This window comes from Crocodylus siamensis, chromosome 8 (genome assembly GCF_052110815.1).
Source record: "Crocodylus siamensis isolate JL-2025a chromosome 8, ASM5211081v1, whole genome shotgun sequence".
NCBI classification, from domain to species: Eukaryota; Metazoa; Chordata; order Crocodylia; family Crocodylidae; genus Crocodylus; species Crocodylus siamensis.
In genome coordinates, this window is record NC_143402.1 from 2109087 (window position 1) to 2125567 (window position 16481).

Sequence of the window (16481 nt, forward strand, 5' to 3'; positions counted from 1 at the left end):
TCGGGCCGAGCGAGACAGTGCGGGGCTGCACAGGGCATGGGGCTCGGTGCGGGGTGGGGGGCGACAGAGCAAGGAGCAATGGGCCCGGGCTGCAGCCAGGCACGCTGAGGCCGGGCGAGAGGAAGGTTTACCTCAGCAGCAGGAGGAGGGGGGGGCGGGGAGTGCCGGAGCCCCACGCGAGGCTCCCGCCCCGTGGGCGGTGGCAGGGGCGGGCCGGCAGCGCCGAGCCGAAGAGACGGAAGGAGCCGCCGCAGCCGCAGCCGCCCGAGCCCGACCAACATGGCGCCGGCCGCCGCGGCGTCCTGAGGAGACACAGGCCGCGCCTCGCCCGCCGCCGCGGCATGGGCCCGGGGGGCCGCCGCCTCCGCCACTAGCGCCCGCGGGGCATGGCCGCGCCGCGCTAGCCGCCGCCCAGGGCACGGCCGGGAGCGCCGCGGGCCGCGCCGCCGCCGGCTTTGTCTGCCGCCGCCATGGCCCACTCGCCCGTCGCCGTGCAGGTGCCCGGCATGCAGGTGAGCGCCCCGCGCCGCCCCGCTCCGGGGCTCGGGGCGCCCCTCACGGGCCCCTGTCGTGGGGCTCGGGGCGCCCCCCATTGTGGGGCTCGGGGCGCCTCACGTTGGCACCCCGTTGTGGGGCTCGGCATGTGGGCACCCCATTGTGGGGTGTCCCTTGCCGGTGCCGCTCTTTGGGCTCTTGACACCCCTCTGTGGCGCTGGCAGCAGCCGGCGCTGGGTTTGCGGTGCCCCCGTCGCGGGGCTGCAGGCCCCTCTGTGGGTGGGGTGGCACCCCGTTTCCAAGCCCGGCGTGCAGGTGGCGGTGCGACGGCCTGGCAGTCGGGGACAGGTCCGAGCCTGCGCTCGCCAGTCGTCGGCTTATCTTCTTGCACCTCAGGGCACCCTTCGCAGGACCGCCCGCCGTGCCCAGCGCCAGGGTCTGCAACGCTGGTTCTCCACCATGGTGCTGCAGCGCCCGGGGCGCCTCGAGAGCCTGCGAAGGGTGCCGCGCACTGTTAAGTGTGCAAGTGTGGTTCATAAGATGAACCTCTCAAGTTAGAAATCTGTAAGAGTGCAATACTTTCTGACCTGGGGTCTTTTTAGGTTTTTTGCAGCAGAAAACATGCTCTTCTTATTTTTCCATAGCTGAAAACCAAGTGAGAGGTAAGAGCTGCCATTTTCCAGGGCATGATGCAGGCCTCGCCGCGGGTGCGTTGATCCTAGGAAGGTTGAGAACCGCTGGTCTGTAAGGTGCATCAATGACCTGCCTTCTGTTTGGCTGCAGACGAAGAGGGCTATAAATTACCTCTCTCTAGTCCACAATATCAACACCAGCATTGACTACAAGCTACTTTAGTTCCCCATTGGAAGATCTTAATTCTCATGCAAAGCCTAAATTAGCTTTTAATCCAAATTGCTCCATTTTTTGGAATGTGTCTCACTTTTTTCCTCATTAGTTATTATAGGTCTTGATGAGTGTCCTGATCAAGAGACTTACTCCCCAATGGTGTGTGCCCATGAATTTTGAAAGGCTTTTTGTAAGAGTAAAGGAATGAACACCTTCCCCTGGAAGTACCCTGCTGTAACAGATGAACAATTCTCTAGCTATATAAGTATTTTCTTTGTTAATGAGACAGTCATGCCTCTGAAATTTAGGTAGCCTAAATGATGCAATAGCCTTTAGGATGTATGCTAGAATGAATAGCTGAATCAAGGAAGGTTCACAACTGCTAGTAACAATATCTTCAATACCACCTGCATGTGGTATTTAAGGCATTTGCAAATGTAATTATACACTTTCTAAAATGGTAAAGAATGAACTTTTAAAAGTAGGCCAAGTTGGTAAGGTAAAGTTACTACTTTTGCTTTTATCTTCAGGATGTTTACATTTCCTGAATTCTGTTACATTTTTCTCCTAAAAGAAATTATTTTGCTAACTTTCTGTTGATGCAAGCAGACATGAAATCATTCTTTCTCAGCTGCTTAGAATTTTAACCTGCCAATTTCCTAGGTATTTGAAATGTATCTATATTATTAATTATGCAGATTTAAAACTTAGGCTAGGGAGCTGTGATGGTAGAAGGACACTGAGATTTATTTTTAGTTATGTGCTGTGATGTGACAAGGTTTTTCTTACATCGCTTCAATAGCCTCCCCTCCCATTCTTTTTCATTCAAAATCCTAGACAGTCCATACTTATACTTTAATATTTGAATATATTGCTCATCTCTTCCATTAGGATTTACTCTGGTTCAAAAAGGACCCTGAAATTATTATAAGTACTGTTTTCTAAGTTGATGCATTTTATATATGTTTCCTTCCACTGGAGTGATGTTGTTAGTTTAACCCAGACCCCTTAGTATATTTGCCTAGGTTTTATGCATATTTTCTTAACTTTTACATATGTACAGATGCTGACAATTAAGATATTTTTCCCTGGAGGTTATTTTATTTTTTATGAAAGCCAATATACAAATCATTAGAAGCTCTCCTAGGATGCAAAGAATTTGAGTTAACAGTGAAATTAATCTTTACCTTATTCCTCTGAAAGTGTGGAAGAGATGATTGGGATATGGGAGTGGCTTCATCCTTTTTTAACTCTAACTTCTGTTCACTATTATTTAATAAGGGCTGTTGAGGTAGTTAAAGTGTTACCTGCTTCTGGTCAGTGTTTTGAAATAAACACCTGCTGTTTGATTTAAGAAACTAAGCAGATCCTTGTTTGTCCTGTTTTGATTTATGGGACCCAATAGTTACGTTAAAATTAGTGCTGGGAAAGATGGGGAGGTTTTTAGTCCCCAAAGCATAGTCTTATACCCTGTATGTAACATCGGAAGGATTTTATTTATTGTTGGAGTGGAAGTAGTTTAAGATGGTTCATGTTGTCCCTATGACGACTTCAATCGGTAATCTGATATTTTCCTTTACCCCCTTTTAATTCTAATAAGAAGGAAAAGAACATTTCATGAACAAAAATAGTGTCATTTATTATTCAGCTTATTTACTAATTCCACAACAAAAATATATATATATTGATGCTGTGGAGACATTTTTCTGGCTTGGTTAAGCCAAATAACTTGAAAATAATGTTTTCCTATTTAAAATACATCCCAGTATTGGAAACTAGAAAGCCGTATTGAAGTCACTAAAGTAACTTTAACTCTACCTTATAAAACCCTGACAATAATAGAAGGCTCTGAAACAATCTTATCTATCACTCTGATGAGTAGCTACCAAAACATTTAATTAGGCAGTGGTTGCATAGACTCCAATTTGCTGTACAGCCTACATTCAGTTGAAGAAAAAACATGTACCTTTCAATTCCTGATTACACAAATAGCCCACTAAATATATTCTCTTCTCACTGTTTGCCAGGCTTCCATTTGTACAGACACAAGAGTTTGATGTTAGGTTATCTTTGCATTTGAACTTTAAAGTCTGGTTCATAAAATTATAGCATTTAGAGCTAAGGCTATCATGGGTACTGAAGACTGTATTTAGTATTGCCAGCGTGCATATAAAAGTTCTCAGCGGTGTAAACGTTTAGTATTCTACCTACAGGTTTGATATATAGTGTGTTTTATATATTTAAGGTTAGAATAAAAAAATGAAAGGTACTTGGAGCTGTGGGAGCCCAGCTGAGGTTGTCTAGTGTTGTGAGTTCTTTGAGTTGTCCTTGTCTTCCAGTTAGAGTTAACTATACTTCACAACTGACTGAATTTTCCTTGTCTATTTTTTTGTGGAGAAAAAATAGTGAAAGTAGCTCCTGCTGATGGAATAAATTGTCTCACTGTAAGATCTTACTGTACTGCCACCCCTGTAAGGGATCCAGCTGAACTGAAATGTGTTTCTAGGTAGGGATGGTGGGAGAAAGGAGTTCTGCTGCCTTGAACTGTCTCCCCCTAATAGGTTGGTGTGTGATGGGGAAAATAATGGCTACTGCTGGTGTTAGAGAAGGGATGTTTAGGTACAGTGATTCTTTTTTTTTTCCCTCTTCGATCCAGTAGGCCAGACATATAACTGAAAGGGGCTGAAGAAAGTTCAGGTGAGCAGAAAATTCCGGTTCTTTGCTGCATCCTTCATTTCAGATGGGGAAAGCCTGAGCTGGGCATCTGTAACTAACTGAATCTTACGTTTTACTCAACTTTTTTAAAGTTGGACTTGCCAGTGTCTCCTGTGTATGATGAATGGCCAGTTACTATGAACAGTAAAGGCAATTTGTACTTAATTGTTAGTGTCATAAGTGCCTGACTTGATTAGGCAAGGTTCTTTGGGCAGATGCGATATCTTGTATTAGACTTTTCCAACTAAGTGGTTGGAAAAAATGTTCTTTGCCAGCTTTCAGGCACAAACGCCCTTCTTCAAGCATACCTATTTTTGTGCCCGGAAGCTGGCAAAGAACATTTTTTCCAACTAAAGAACATTTTTCCAATATTTTTTCTAACAAAGAACCTTGCCTGCCTATGTCCTTAGACCAACATGGCTACAACCAACAACCCTGACTTTTTTGATTTTTTTTTTTTGAAGACAGGCCCTCAAAAAGGAGGGGGCATACAATTTTTCTGTGGGTTCCTCCACCCTCAATAGAAGATCACTTGAGAAATAAGGCCTTTTACTTGGAGAAGTGGTAAATGAACTCTTCCTTTCCTGGTTTCAAACTAGTGTGGAAAACCTGTATTTGTGTAATGTTTAATGCTAGTGAAAATATCTCAGAGTATTCAGCACACAGGATACTAGTGAGAAATTATTTGTGGGTGAGGATAGCATGAAAATCCTTTATGAGCAAATGAGGTCTCTGCCTCTCCTAGAGGAAGAAATATTATTTGGCTTGTTTTTTGTCCAAAAAAAAAGGTGGTACGAGGTAAAATAAAAAATTCTAAGAAATTACTTAGAAGAGGCCAGTTTACAAACTTGTATACAGGGTGGAACCACTCTCCCACACCACCCTCCCATCTCTCAAAAAAAATTCTGAACAGCATCTTCTTTGGCTCTTTAATCTTTTATAATCTCTATTTTTCTCTTCCTGTGATTCAGTGTCTTTGTATCCGGTTGGATATACTTGTCGTGGATGGAAAGGTCTGACAATATGCTGCCTAGCTGTTTTGTACCCTAAATGCTCCCTCCAGCCCTCCTGTTTCCCTCTGGTTGCTTCACTGGCATCTTCTAGTAGTTCTTATCTGCCTGTACTGGAGGCCACAAGGCTGTGTTTTGTCCTATTTTTTTTTTTTTATTTTCTTTTCCTGACATCCCGGCTGTCTTGAAATACAGAGCCTTACTTCTTCTAGAAATGGGGAAGAACAGGGAGCACCACGAGACTGAACTATGGCCCAGAACTTGAGGACTGTTGATTCTACTCTTTGGCTATCAGAGGAGTGTCTGAATCCGGGAACTGGGGAGTCTCTAATAGTAATGCTCTTTTCTTGGTCCTTCAGTCCAACTCCAGGGACACTTGGATGTAATTTAGTTGAACGTAGTTATCAGGTGGATAATAGGATAACAGGCAGCAGCTAAGTTTTGCACATTATAACACTTTGTAGCCAGAAACCAGCAGGAAGCTGATTCATGACATGGAGAAGGGATTTTTATGACAGCTTCATTTGATATGATAAATTTAGTTTACCTCATTTATTCAAGGTCACGTACCTTCAACACAGGCTTTCTTCAATGGAGTGCCTGAAGCTGGTTGGAAGTGTGTGCTGCTTCACAGCTGTAATGTACCTTGTTTTAACTGTAATGCACACAGATACTACAAGTCACTCTGTTTATGCCATCTATGTACAAGCTGGTTTTGGTAGATATCCTTGAGTTTAAAAGGAGGTAGTGGAGAAACTTAAAACTCTAGCAGAGGATCGAGTCAAAGAACAGTTCGTTTATTGCTCTGTTCAGAAATTAGGTATATTCAGATGGTTCTTGCACATGTCCAGATGTTCAGGTTCTGCTGGGGGAATTGCCATTTTCCAGGCAGAAAACGTAAGTGTGCAGACATTTAGGCTTTTTCTCCCAGAGCATAAATGGCTGCTCTGGAAGAAAAATAACCCAGGAACAGCCAGAGTTCAATTGCTCCTAAGAAACTGAACGTCTGCACGCTACTTTCCTTTGGCTTAACTGCTCTTGGAGACAGGCTCCCACACCTTCCAGAGACTGAAGTCTGGAGATGGTGCGGGGAGCAGTTGTTCTCCATATCCTGTGCTCTGGGAGGGGAAGAGCAGCTGGCAGCGGTTCCTCACCTCCTCACAGGTGAGTTCCTGATATCGGAAGCAAGCAGGGACTTTGCTGTGTTAGTCCCTTTACTTGGGTCCTGAGTATTAGAGCCAAAGGCAGGGAGCACTGCTCCTCCTCCCCTACTGCAAGGCTGGGAGGTTGGGCTTGCAAGCCTGGCACTTGGCTGTATCCACTTCCCCTTGCCTCCCCCTCAGCAATTGCCACTCAGCAATTTAAAAGCCATCAGGGCTGGGAAAATGGGCTCGGGGAGAGCTTTCCAAGCCTGCCTTCCAGCCCCTCTGGTCTCCTCTTTCCCCAGTACTGCTCAGCTGAGTGGCAGGGGCAGCCATTTAAAAGCTGGAGGGGCCAGGAACTGGGCTTGGGCTTCCCTTTGCTGCTGGCACTGCCCAGCCCACCCAGAGCAGTGCCTGGCAAAGCACTGTGACAAAACACTCCTGCCTTGCTACAGAGTGAGGCAGGTTGCTGTATCCCTGCAGCAAGGCACCAGAGCCGTACCACTGTGGCTGAGTGCTGTCCCCTGCTCCTTGTGGTCCTGATGCTGATGAATACCATAGGTAGCTTTCCTGTCTTCCCTGCCTTGTGATTCTGGGTCAGAAAACACATAGCTAAAGATACTGGGAAACTGCTTAGCACTGTCAAGACCTATGGAGCATTTGGCTTTTAAAATGGTTCTGCTTTAAAAAACACTTTGGGATTCTGCTTTTAGTCTTTCAGCAGTTTCTACATCGAATGCTCTTGATGTGTAAAGAAAAATGTATTTTCTTAACTGCCGGCCCTGCAAACAGCTTGAGCTCCAGTAGCCAACCTGTGTTGTTTTTTTTCACCTATTTTGCTCATCATCATCATCAAGTTGTCCAAGACAAATTAGACTTCATTGATACATGTGCAGCCTTATTTTCTTCAAATTTTGCTGGCATTGGTACCTGCCTTGGAGTTGCTTAGGTGTAGCTGATGGGGAAATTAGCAAATGCTTCAGTTTCTGGTGCGTGAGAGAATCCCCAGTGGTCTGTTACTGGTGGGTTTTTTTGAAGGTTTGGAAGGAGTACAAAGCTGTAAAGTATACTTCTGTCCAGTGCATTAGCTTCTGTGTGCATCAGTTCAGTGCATTAACCACAAATGCATTCCTTTTCACCATAATTGCTATGCTGTTTTTACCATCATCTTCTATCAGTTTAGGCTAGGGCATCATTGTCTCAAGAAAGATGAAAATGTTCATCTGCAATTAGGTTTTCCACTTCAGAAGTGCACAGCTATTGTCTGTTAGGCTATTCTGCAGTGGATCATTCATGAATATTCCAATGATGTGATCAGCATTGGTTGGTTTTTAATGCATGGCAAATATCTGTCTTCTCTGTCAAGTTTTACTTATAATGTTGAAATGTTTTCTGTACTTTGTGTTCACGTAAAAAAGAGGGAATGTACCTAGGAACAAGAGTGGCTTAGTAATACATATGGAATCGCTTGGTTTTATTTGACAGTATTGCTTGCTTATGCACCTATACTTGGGACTGGTTTTTAAATGACTGCACGTATTAACTGTAAAAACAGAATAATTACTTATATTACCTTTGTTTTCTTTTTAAACATGATGGTTCAGTATTCCTTTAAATGTGAATAGTTTCTTTTTCTCTTAACTGCTGATGCTTTGCAACGTGCCCAAAGCCACAAGGTCAGTGGTAGATTCTTATGTGCAAGTTGGAAGCCCAGTGTGGCAGGTGGTCTAGCAAAGTTTGTCCCAGGTGTAGTAGTAAAAATATTTGCAGGTATCTATGCTGAGTAACTGGGGAGACTTTCAAAAGAGAAAAACAAACGATCACCAACTAATATACTTTTTTTTGAATTGGCAAAAGAGATTTTGTTTTGCTTCTGACATTACTGGACAGTTCTGTCATCAGTTGTTTTATTTTAAGCCAGCTAAATTGTGTCTTGTATTACCTTAAATTTTGGTAGCCGTGTGGAAAAGTGGTTAGGTAGAATTCTGTAGTACCAAGTAAGCCAACTTAAGCCCGTAGTACTACTTAAGCCTTTTCTTGGTGCTCGTCTTATATGTGCCATGTTTTGTTTTTGGGTTTTTTTTGGCTTTTTGTTTTCTTTTGAAAATTCGGTACAAGTTAATGGTTATGGGGCGAGTATGCAACAAAGGCAGAATTGTCTGGAAAGCTGTGGCAGAACTGCATGCATGCTCTCTTGCAGAACTAAACAGTTGGTGAGGGATTGTGAGGAGCCACTTCCAAATCCTGTTCCTTCCTTCTGATTGCTGATCAGTGATGTTTGAATTCCCTCCAAATGCAGCTTCATTGGCTTTTTTAGTGTGCCTGTTTAGAGAACCACTATTTGTTCTTTAAAGTGTAACTTGTCTAGCTAGTTCTCATTCTGCAGGTCTATTATTTTGGCTAGTTTAGTTGCATATCAGCATCTTGAATGTGGATCTGTCTCTCAGCACTGAAGAAGAGCTAAATTCAGTCAGTGTATAGTCTGATATGCTGTCAGGCCCACTCTGCCAAAAGTGTTCACCAACCAGAGGACTTATCGGTGAAAAACAATATCGTGAATTACAAGATACCAGTCATTGACTTGCATATATGCTAATGCATCTCTGAGCATGGCTCTTTGGAGACATGCTATACCATGTGTTCATTTGCTACTTGTGTCAGGAAGAAGCATGAGCCTTTACTGTGAATCCTACCCTGTGAAAGAGGCTTTAGGATTGTAGGAAAGTAGGGCTGGAAGGGACCTCACAAGGTCATCTATCTAGGCCAGCTCCTTGCTGAAGGCAGGATCATCCCTGACTAAACCACCCCAGTCAGGTGTCTGTTCTACCTGCTCTTCAGAGCTTGCAAGGATGGAGAGTCCACAATTTCTCTAGGCAGTCTGTTGCAATCCTTGACATTTAAATGTACAGCCGTTGGTCACGGCAGCCAGGCAACTTGAACCCCAGGGCCTTGGGCTTGGGAAGTCAGTGGGCTGACCCCTGGGCTACAGCAGCAGACCCATAACCTAGATGGACCAAATGATTAAGAGTCAGCTTTCCAGGCTCTTCTACGTGTCAATCCTACGGCAGAAGCTGAAATCTGGAGAGTCCCAATTCAGGAAGCCTACAAATAGGATGAAAGGTTGACAGGACTTGTTGACTCGAGTCTGCCTGGATTTCATATAATGCAGAGGAGTATAGTGGAAGAAGGGAAAAAGAGCAATAGTTTCTCCTGTTTGTGGTGAGCTGGTAGCTCAGGGAAAGGCTCAGCCTTGGAGTCAAGGGTAATCAGTTGAGGAGTAGCCCTTCAGTCCCGAAGAGAGTACCATTATACTCCTGGGCAGGCATTTCTGCAGATCAGGGTGCTGCTACAGTCTGAATGTTCCTGATTTGGTAGCTTAGGAGATGCCTGAAAATAGGTCATGTACCACCAGGTAGTATCCTTGTCATTCCTGACCGCTATTTATATGGCTTCTGTATCAGAAAGCCCTCTAATCGGATATGGTAGCTACCAGCGCTGCACACATCAAAATGGCAATACTAGACCCAATAGAATCCTTAGAAAGAGACATTGATTTGTTATGCTAAAATACAGTAAATAGACTTTAAAATGCAGTGGAAAACTTTTGGTAGTTGCTATAGATGCAGTGGTTCAATGAATATGTGATAAGCAAGACTTATTTGAGAATCTCTTTTAGTGGACTAGCTTCATAATTGGAAAAGATGCAAATAAGCCTTTGGTTGCAAAACACCCTTCCTCAAGACTGGGAAAGAAAAACTTAATAATTTTATTAACCTTTAACTCTCTGGAAGGGACTGCCTTCTTTACTCTTACCTGCAAAGACACAAGAAACTTGTGATTTTTAAGCTCTAAAGGCTCCATTCAGCTGCCTGTGAATCTCCCCATCCCATTTGAAGTTCCTCTGTGAGCTGTTAAAATACAACAGAGCAGCTTCTGCTTTTCTGATGGCACCTGCTTTTAAGAACGGCGGCTATTCATCTCATCGGCCTTGTGGGAAGATGTCAGGAGGTCATGATTTTACTTGGGCTTCATCTGTACTCAAAAATTAAAGGCAGAACTATGTTGATTAGGACTTTGGGACCTAATCACATGTTTAACTGACACAGATATGCCAGCCAAAAACCACACTGTCAATGCAGTTATACCAGCAAAAAGGAATTTCTTTTATAGCTTGTACTGTTCAGGGAGCTGGTTTAATCTACACCAGGAAGAGAGTTCTTTTGTGTACAAGCTATCTCGTTTCAGTAGCTTGTACAGAAAAAGAAGATATTTGTGCACATGCTAACATTTGGGTTTATGGTTTGTCAATGACTAAGCTGATTTGTTCAAACTATCTGTACTGTCACGTGCCATTACTTACATAGGGATATTGTGATCATATGCTAATGTTATTTCTATAAAAAATTATAAAATGGCTTTAAAGTAAAGCAAGATGCATCTCTGCCTATGGAGGTACTTGTGTTTGTGTAGCAATGTCTATTTGGCCACTCTAGCATTCAGAAAACATTGCATACATTTCATGACTGTGTGTGGTTTTTTCCTAGTGTCAAAGCTTTAATGCTATTGTCTCTCAGGTGGGTGGTGCAAAAAGCAAAAGCAATGGACTTGTGATCTGATAAGTAGTCAGCTGGCTGAAAGGAAATGTGTGCTATTAAAAACAAAGTGCATTGGATTGGAAGTCTGCATCATTTTTCATTTTATGATGCTTCCTAACACAGCTTTTGTAATTTGTAAGGTAATTTTGTAATTTGTAATTTTGTAATTTGTAAAAGATTTTCAAAGCAGTGTATAAAATGGAGAGAATTAATATAAAAGCTCTTTTGGCAAGGAGAAGTTGTAACAGTTCTCCTATCTCTTTAAACTTCTAATTCAGATGAATAGGGTTCACACGTTTCTTTAGGCTGGTAACAAAATGTCATAGGGCAAAAGAATATTTAAACGTCAGGTGTGTCAGACTTCCTCCAGGCTGGATCTGTGGAGCCAGGAATATTTGCAGGATCCAGCTTAAACACTGCATTTGGAGGGAATCTGTGACTAGATCTAGACCAGAATGCTATCTCCAATTAAGAGGAACCACTTATTATTATTATGAGCTACGCCGTGTTAGACTACTTAATTAATCTATTCAAAATCATGGTGGAGACCAAGTAATATCATTTACATATTTTTTGTTGTTGTTGTTGTTCCTCTGTCTTATTTCCTAGGTATGAATATATGAGGGGTAGAGGTGATGCAGGTATAGATTAACAAGGTATTGGGTAAACATCTCATTTTAAATGTTTAAATGTTGGTAGCTAATTGGGATTTCTGTTTAAAACAGAGAGGAAAATAATTCCTAAAAGTATGCACATGTACCACAACTCTTTGTGTCATTCTGTTCTGTCCAGAAAACATTTTCTGCTAGTCCTGACTTTCATTTGAGGTGTCTTCCTGTTTGTTTCTGGTCATCTTCTGGCACTTGCCAACCTGCTCTCCTGCTTTCCAAATTTTGGAATTCCAAAAAAAAGTTCCGTGTATGTTGTCTCTCTTTCCCCCCCTGCTTTTTATGTTTTTTAAAGTTGTTCTTTACTGTAGAAGGGCACACAGTTCCTGATCGCTAGCCTGTCATCAATTTTTGCTCTCTCACCCGCAGTTTTCTCAGTTCCCACGATAAATCCCTCACACGAATGCTAATTTTGGTCCTGGTGCCATCCTTGTTTTTCTTAGCATAAGGGTTGGCTATGCTTATCCAGGACTTACAAGTTGTTTTGGGAGTTCTCTGGTTAGTTAGGTGGTTAAAATGAAGTGATTGGATTAATTTTTAATTACTCTTTTTAGTTTGCTGACCTTCAGATACATTTTACACCATTTAACTATTGCCATTGAACAGTTAGTACATTAATTTTTTGACATAAAAGGCTCTGTTGTTTTCCATATTTGACTTCTATAGCACTCTCCTCTGATGTACTTCATGATATTTTACAAATAGTAATAAACTAACCCTCAAAAGCTAGCAATTAAGGTATTGTCTTCAGGTTACCAGTCCTGCGTATCTTCAGGCAGGGAAACTCCAGAAGTCTGAGATCATTCTGCTGCTGTCACAAATCTTCCAGCCGTAGGAGAAGAAAGACTGATCTATCCCTAGCCTTGCTAGAAGACGTAGGTAATAGACTACTTCTTTCCTAAAATTTGGGCTTTAGCTTTTCACTAACTATCAAGATTCAATTTTGGTTTAGTAACTACTGAGTTTTCTTAGTGACTTGCTGTATTTGGAATAATCTATTAGTTATCAACAGTGCTGTGTGGCAGTGGTTTCTGATAGTACCCAAAGGTCCCATTTTGCATTTGGGATTGTGGGTGCTTTATGTACAGAGATAAAAAGACAATCTCATTCTCTTTCCAGATGGATAAACATTTTAAGCTAATGGATAGATAGGTATATAAAAGCTTCCCCCCCCCCCAGCTTTTTGTTTTTTTGTTTTGAATAATGTCTTTTAATGTAGGTAAGCTGCAAGCTGTAGCAACTGATCCGCTCCTACATCTTAAGCGGTTTTCTTTTCTAAATAAAACTCAGGAGACTCTTAAAAATCCAGATAATATAACGGCATCTCTGGGCTTGGCACAGGAAGTATTCATAGTTTCCTAGTAGTTAGAGGTCAGAAGGGACCTGAATAGATCATCCAGTCTAACCCCCCACCACTGGTTGGAGCACATGCTGGGATCACACGACCCCAGACAGGTGTTTGTCCAACCCCTTTTTGAATTTACCCAAAGTAGGAGTGAGAACCACTTCCCTAGGAAGCTGGTTCCAGATCCTAGCTGCCCTAACAGTGAAATAGTGCCTCCTAATCTCTAACCTGAACCTGTTCTCCAGCAGCTGCTGGCCGTTGTTCCTCGTCACCCCAGGTGCTGCTGGGGAGAATAGGACCCTTCCTATTTGCTGCTGATTTCATAGATTTCATAGACATTAGGGCTGGAAGGAACTTCGGAAGATCATCGAGTCCAGCCCCCCGCCCGAAGGGCAGGAAGTCAGCTGAGATCATAGGATCCCAGCAAGATTGATCTCCCCTGATGAGTTTGTAGGCAGCCACCAAATCCCCCCTCAACCTGCGCTTGCTGAGGCTGAACAGGTTCAGGTCCCTCAGCCTCTCCTCATAGGGCCTGCCCTGTTGCCCTCCAACCAAGCGGTTGGCCCTCCTCTGAACCCTCTCAAGGCAGGCCACATCCTTCTTAAAGTGTGGTGCCCAGAACTGGACTCAGTACTCCAACTGAGTATTGTATTGTCTGTATTGTCAAGACAGAGTGAATGTGCTGGCATCCTGATGCCTCTTGGAAGGAATCTCATGAGAGTATGTAAAACTTTTTTGAAAACCTAGTGCCTTTCTGCTTTTTGGTTTCATTAGATACAAAACATCAGATCAGCCTAAATGAGACATTTTGTGATTATTTTTTTAATGCGTTTTTATTTGCTTGTTTGTAGAGATGCTTGCTTGAAGGTCCTCTTAAGGAAAAAGACATCTGTGAATTGTCAGTAATGGTAACTAGTTTCAGGTCTGTTCTGCTTCAGAGGATCTGCTAGATAGCCATGGTCCCTTATCTAATTAATTGGATGTTCTTCTGAGATGAGGTCTAGCTTTCTACCTCCTACCTAAATGTGTGTTGTCTTTTACCTTTTAAGTGGGTGTGTTTGAATAGTTGACTCATGTTCATAACTTTTTTTTTATAGCCTTCCCCATTCTTAAACATGGTATGTGTCACAAGTAAAGAACAGCTGATGTCCCATTGGCAGCTTGCTACTGGTAAAGAAACTACTGGATGAAAGGAAGCAGAAAAGTTGGAAAAACAGCCAGTCATGGCCATGGAAGTCATTAAGGCCTCCAGCAATTCAATTTTGTGGCATAGCTAGGTTGGCAATAAGAAAAATTATGTCCCTGAGTAATATAATGGCCAGCTGGGCTGGCAGAAGTGCTGGTGAAGATAGTTATACTGAGCAGAGCCTTTTTGCTGTATTCCTTACTGAAATAAGGAACTGATATGAGATGCCTCTCTACTAGTAATATATATCCAGCAGGAAAATGGAGATGTAATGGTAGTGTGGGAGGGCATTTCTGTACCAGCTTTCATCCAGCTAGCATGGGTAACAATAGTAGTGAGAGACGAGAGTAAGGAGTGGTTCTCAACCTTTTTAAACTCGAGCCACTCCTCCATAACTTGTCTGAATTTGGCAGCACCCTAGTTGAGAACCACTGTTCCGGCAGCAAAACTGGTTATTTCTGTGCCTTGGGCACAGGGATATGGGGAGGGGGCAGGGTTGTGCTGAGAACAGGAGAAGGTGGGGGCAGAGTCTTATCTGCTACAGCATGGGCTTCCCAGGGGCTGCAAACTTGCTGCTGGGACCTGAGGCAGAGTTCCCCCCCGCCTCCAATCAGTCTCACTCACTTCTGTTCACAGTTTGACAGGTGCAGGCAATTTGCATGTAGATCCAGGCTGAAGAAGCCTTAATTTGTCAGAGTGCAAAGGGGTTACCTCCATTCCAGTGCCCTCCCCATGGCTTGTGCCCCAGTTGGTTGTCCATCTGCAGCCAGGAAAAACCACCCCCCACATCTGGTTCCAGGAGGGGGCATGCTGGGCAGACTGGGAAGGACTGCAGCAGAGGGGCTCCTGTTGCAGCTGCTTTCTGGCTTGCCCAGCATGTCCCCTCTTGGAAACAAAGGCATGCTGGACAGTTATACCTGGGTGTAGTGATGGTGCCAACTCTGCGGCACCCTTGAAAAGGTTTGTGGCACCCCATTGAAATGCACTGGAATATGGACTTGCTGGGAACCCAGCATAGATGCTGTGGACTTGCTGATCTATATTGAAAGCCATGCCTATGCATCTTTACTACTTTTGCCCCAGCTAGCTTAAATTTAAAGCTGGCATGAGTGTGCTTTCCCAAGTCACATTTGTACTTTTTATCTGTGTATATCACGCCTAGGGAGCAGAAGTGCTGAAAGGGATCTCACAAGGTCATCTAGCCCAGCCCCTGCTCAAGGCAGGATCATCCCTGACTAAACCATCCCAGCCAAGTGTCTGTCCAACCTGCTCTTGAAAATTTCCAGAGATGGAGATTTCACCACTTCTAGGTAGCTTGCTCCAGTGATTTACAATCCTCAGAGCCAGCAAGTTCCTCATAACTTCCAACCTAAATTTCCTCTGCTGCAGTTTGAGGCCATTGTTCCTAGTCCTGTCCCCTACTGCCCTAATCCATCCTTGCTATAATCACCCTTCAGTCTTCTGTTCTCCAGACTAAATAAACTTAGCCTTACCTCCCAAGTGTTGCTTCCCAGGTAGGTAATCATTTTTGTTGCTCTGTCCTGGATTCTTTTCAATCTACCCATCTTTATTGAAGTGTGGGGCCCAAAACTGGACACAGTACTGCAGGTGAGGCCTCACCAGTGCTAAATGGAGCAGCAGAATCCCTTCCCTTGATTTGCAAGTAACACTTCTCTTGATACAACCCTGTATGCTGTTGGCTTTTTGCAGCGAGAGCACACTCTTGGCTCATATTCAGTTTGCAGTCCCTAGGAACCCCCAGATCCTTCTCTGCAGTCCTTCAGCCTAACCAGTCATTTCACTCTGTATTTGTTCGTGCAATTACTCTGTCTCAAGTGCAGGACTTTCCACTTGTCCTTGTTGAATCTCCTAGAGCATTTCTGCAGTCAGTCCAGGTCATTTTGGTTCCTAACCTTGCCCTCAAGAGTGTCTGCAGCTGTACCCAACTTGGTGTCATCTACAAATTTGCTGAGTGTGCACTCCCACCATCCAAATCATGATTAAAGGTATTGAACAGTACCAGACCTAGGACAGGCCCCTGGAAAACCCCACTTGATGCCTCCTTCAAGTTGGTCATTATCCTGTTGATGACCTTATAGAAGACAATTGGGCTGGTGCAATATGACTTGCTTTTGGTCAATCCATGCTGACTGTTCCTAATCACCTTGTTCTCTTCTAAATACTTCACAGTAGATACCTTGAACCCCTGCTCCATGATCTTCCCAGATATTGAGGTCAGACTGGTTTCTAATTCCCCAGGTCCTTCTTCCATCTTAAACATGAATGCTATATTTGCCCTTTTCCAGTAGTCGGAGACCTTGCACAACCTCCACAAGTTCTCAGAACAATTCTGCCATTACATTGGGCTGTTTCTCTCCTTTATCTTTGCCAGCTTCACTCATCATCTGATAGCTGCCCATATTTGTGAAGCTATGAATGAACATACGATAATAGATAAGAGATTAGCTTAGGAGTGCTA

The 16481-nt window shown here is 43.5% G+C and overlaps 1 protein-coding gene across 1 annotated transcript in view; it reads left to right on the top strand.

Annotated features, from left to right (window-relative positions):
- Nucleotides 1–216: 216 nt before the first annotated feature.
- The window catches only part of STK26 (serine/threonine kinase 26), a 52145-nt gene continuing 35880 nt past the window's right edge, over nucleotides 217–16481 (top strand). The window contains exon 1 of the mRNA XM_090060041.1: nucleotides 217–512. Coding sequence (XP_089916167.1) covers nucleotides 471–512 — 42 coding nt within the window. The 5' untranslated portion in view covers nucleotides 217–470. The remainder of the gene's footprint in view (nucleotides 513–16481) is intronic.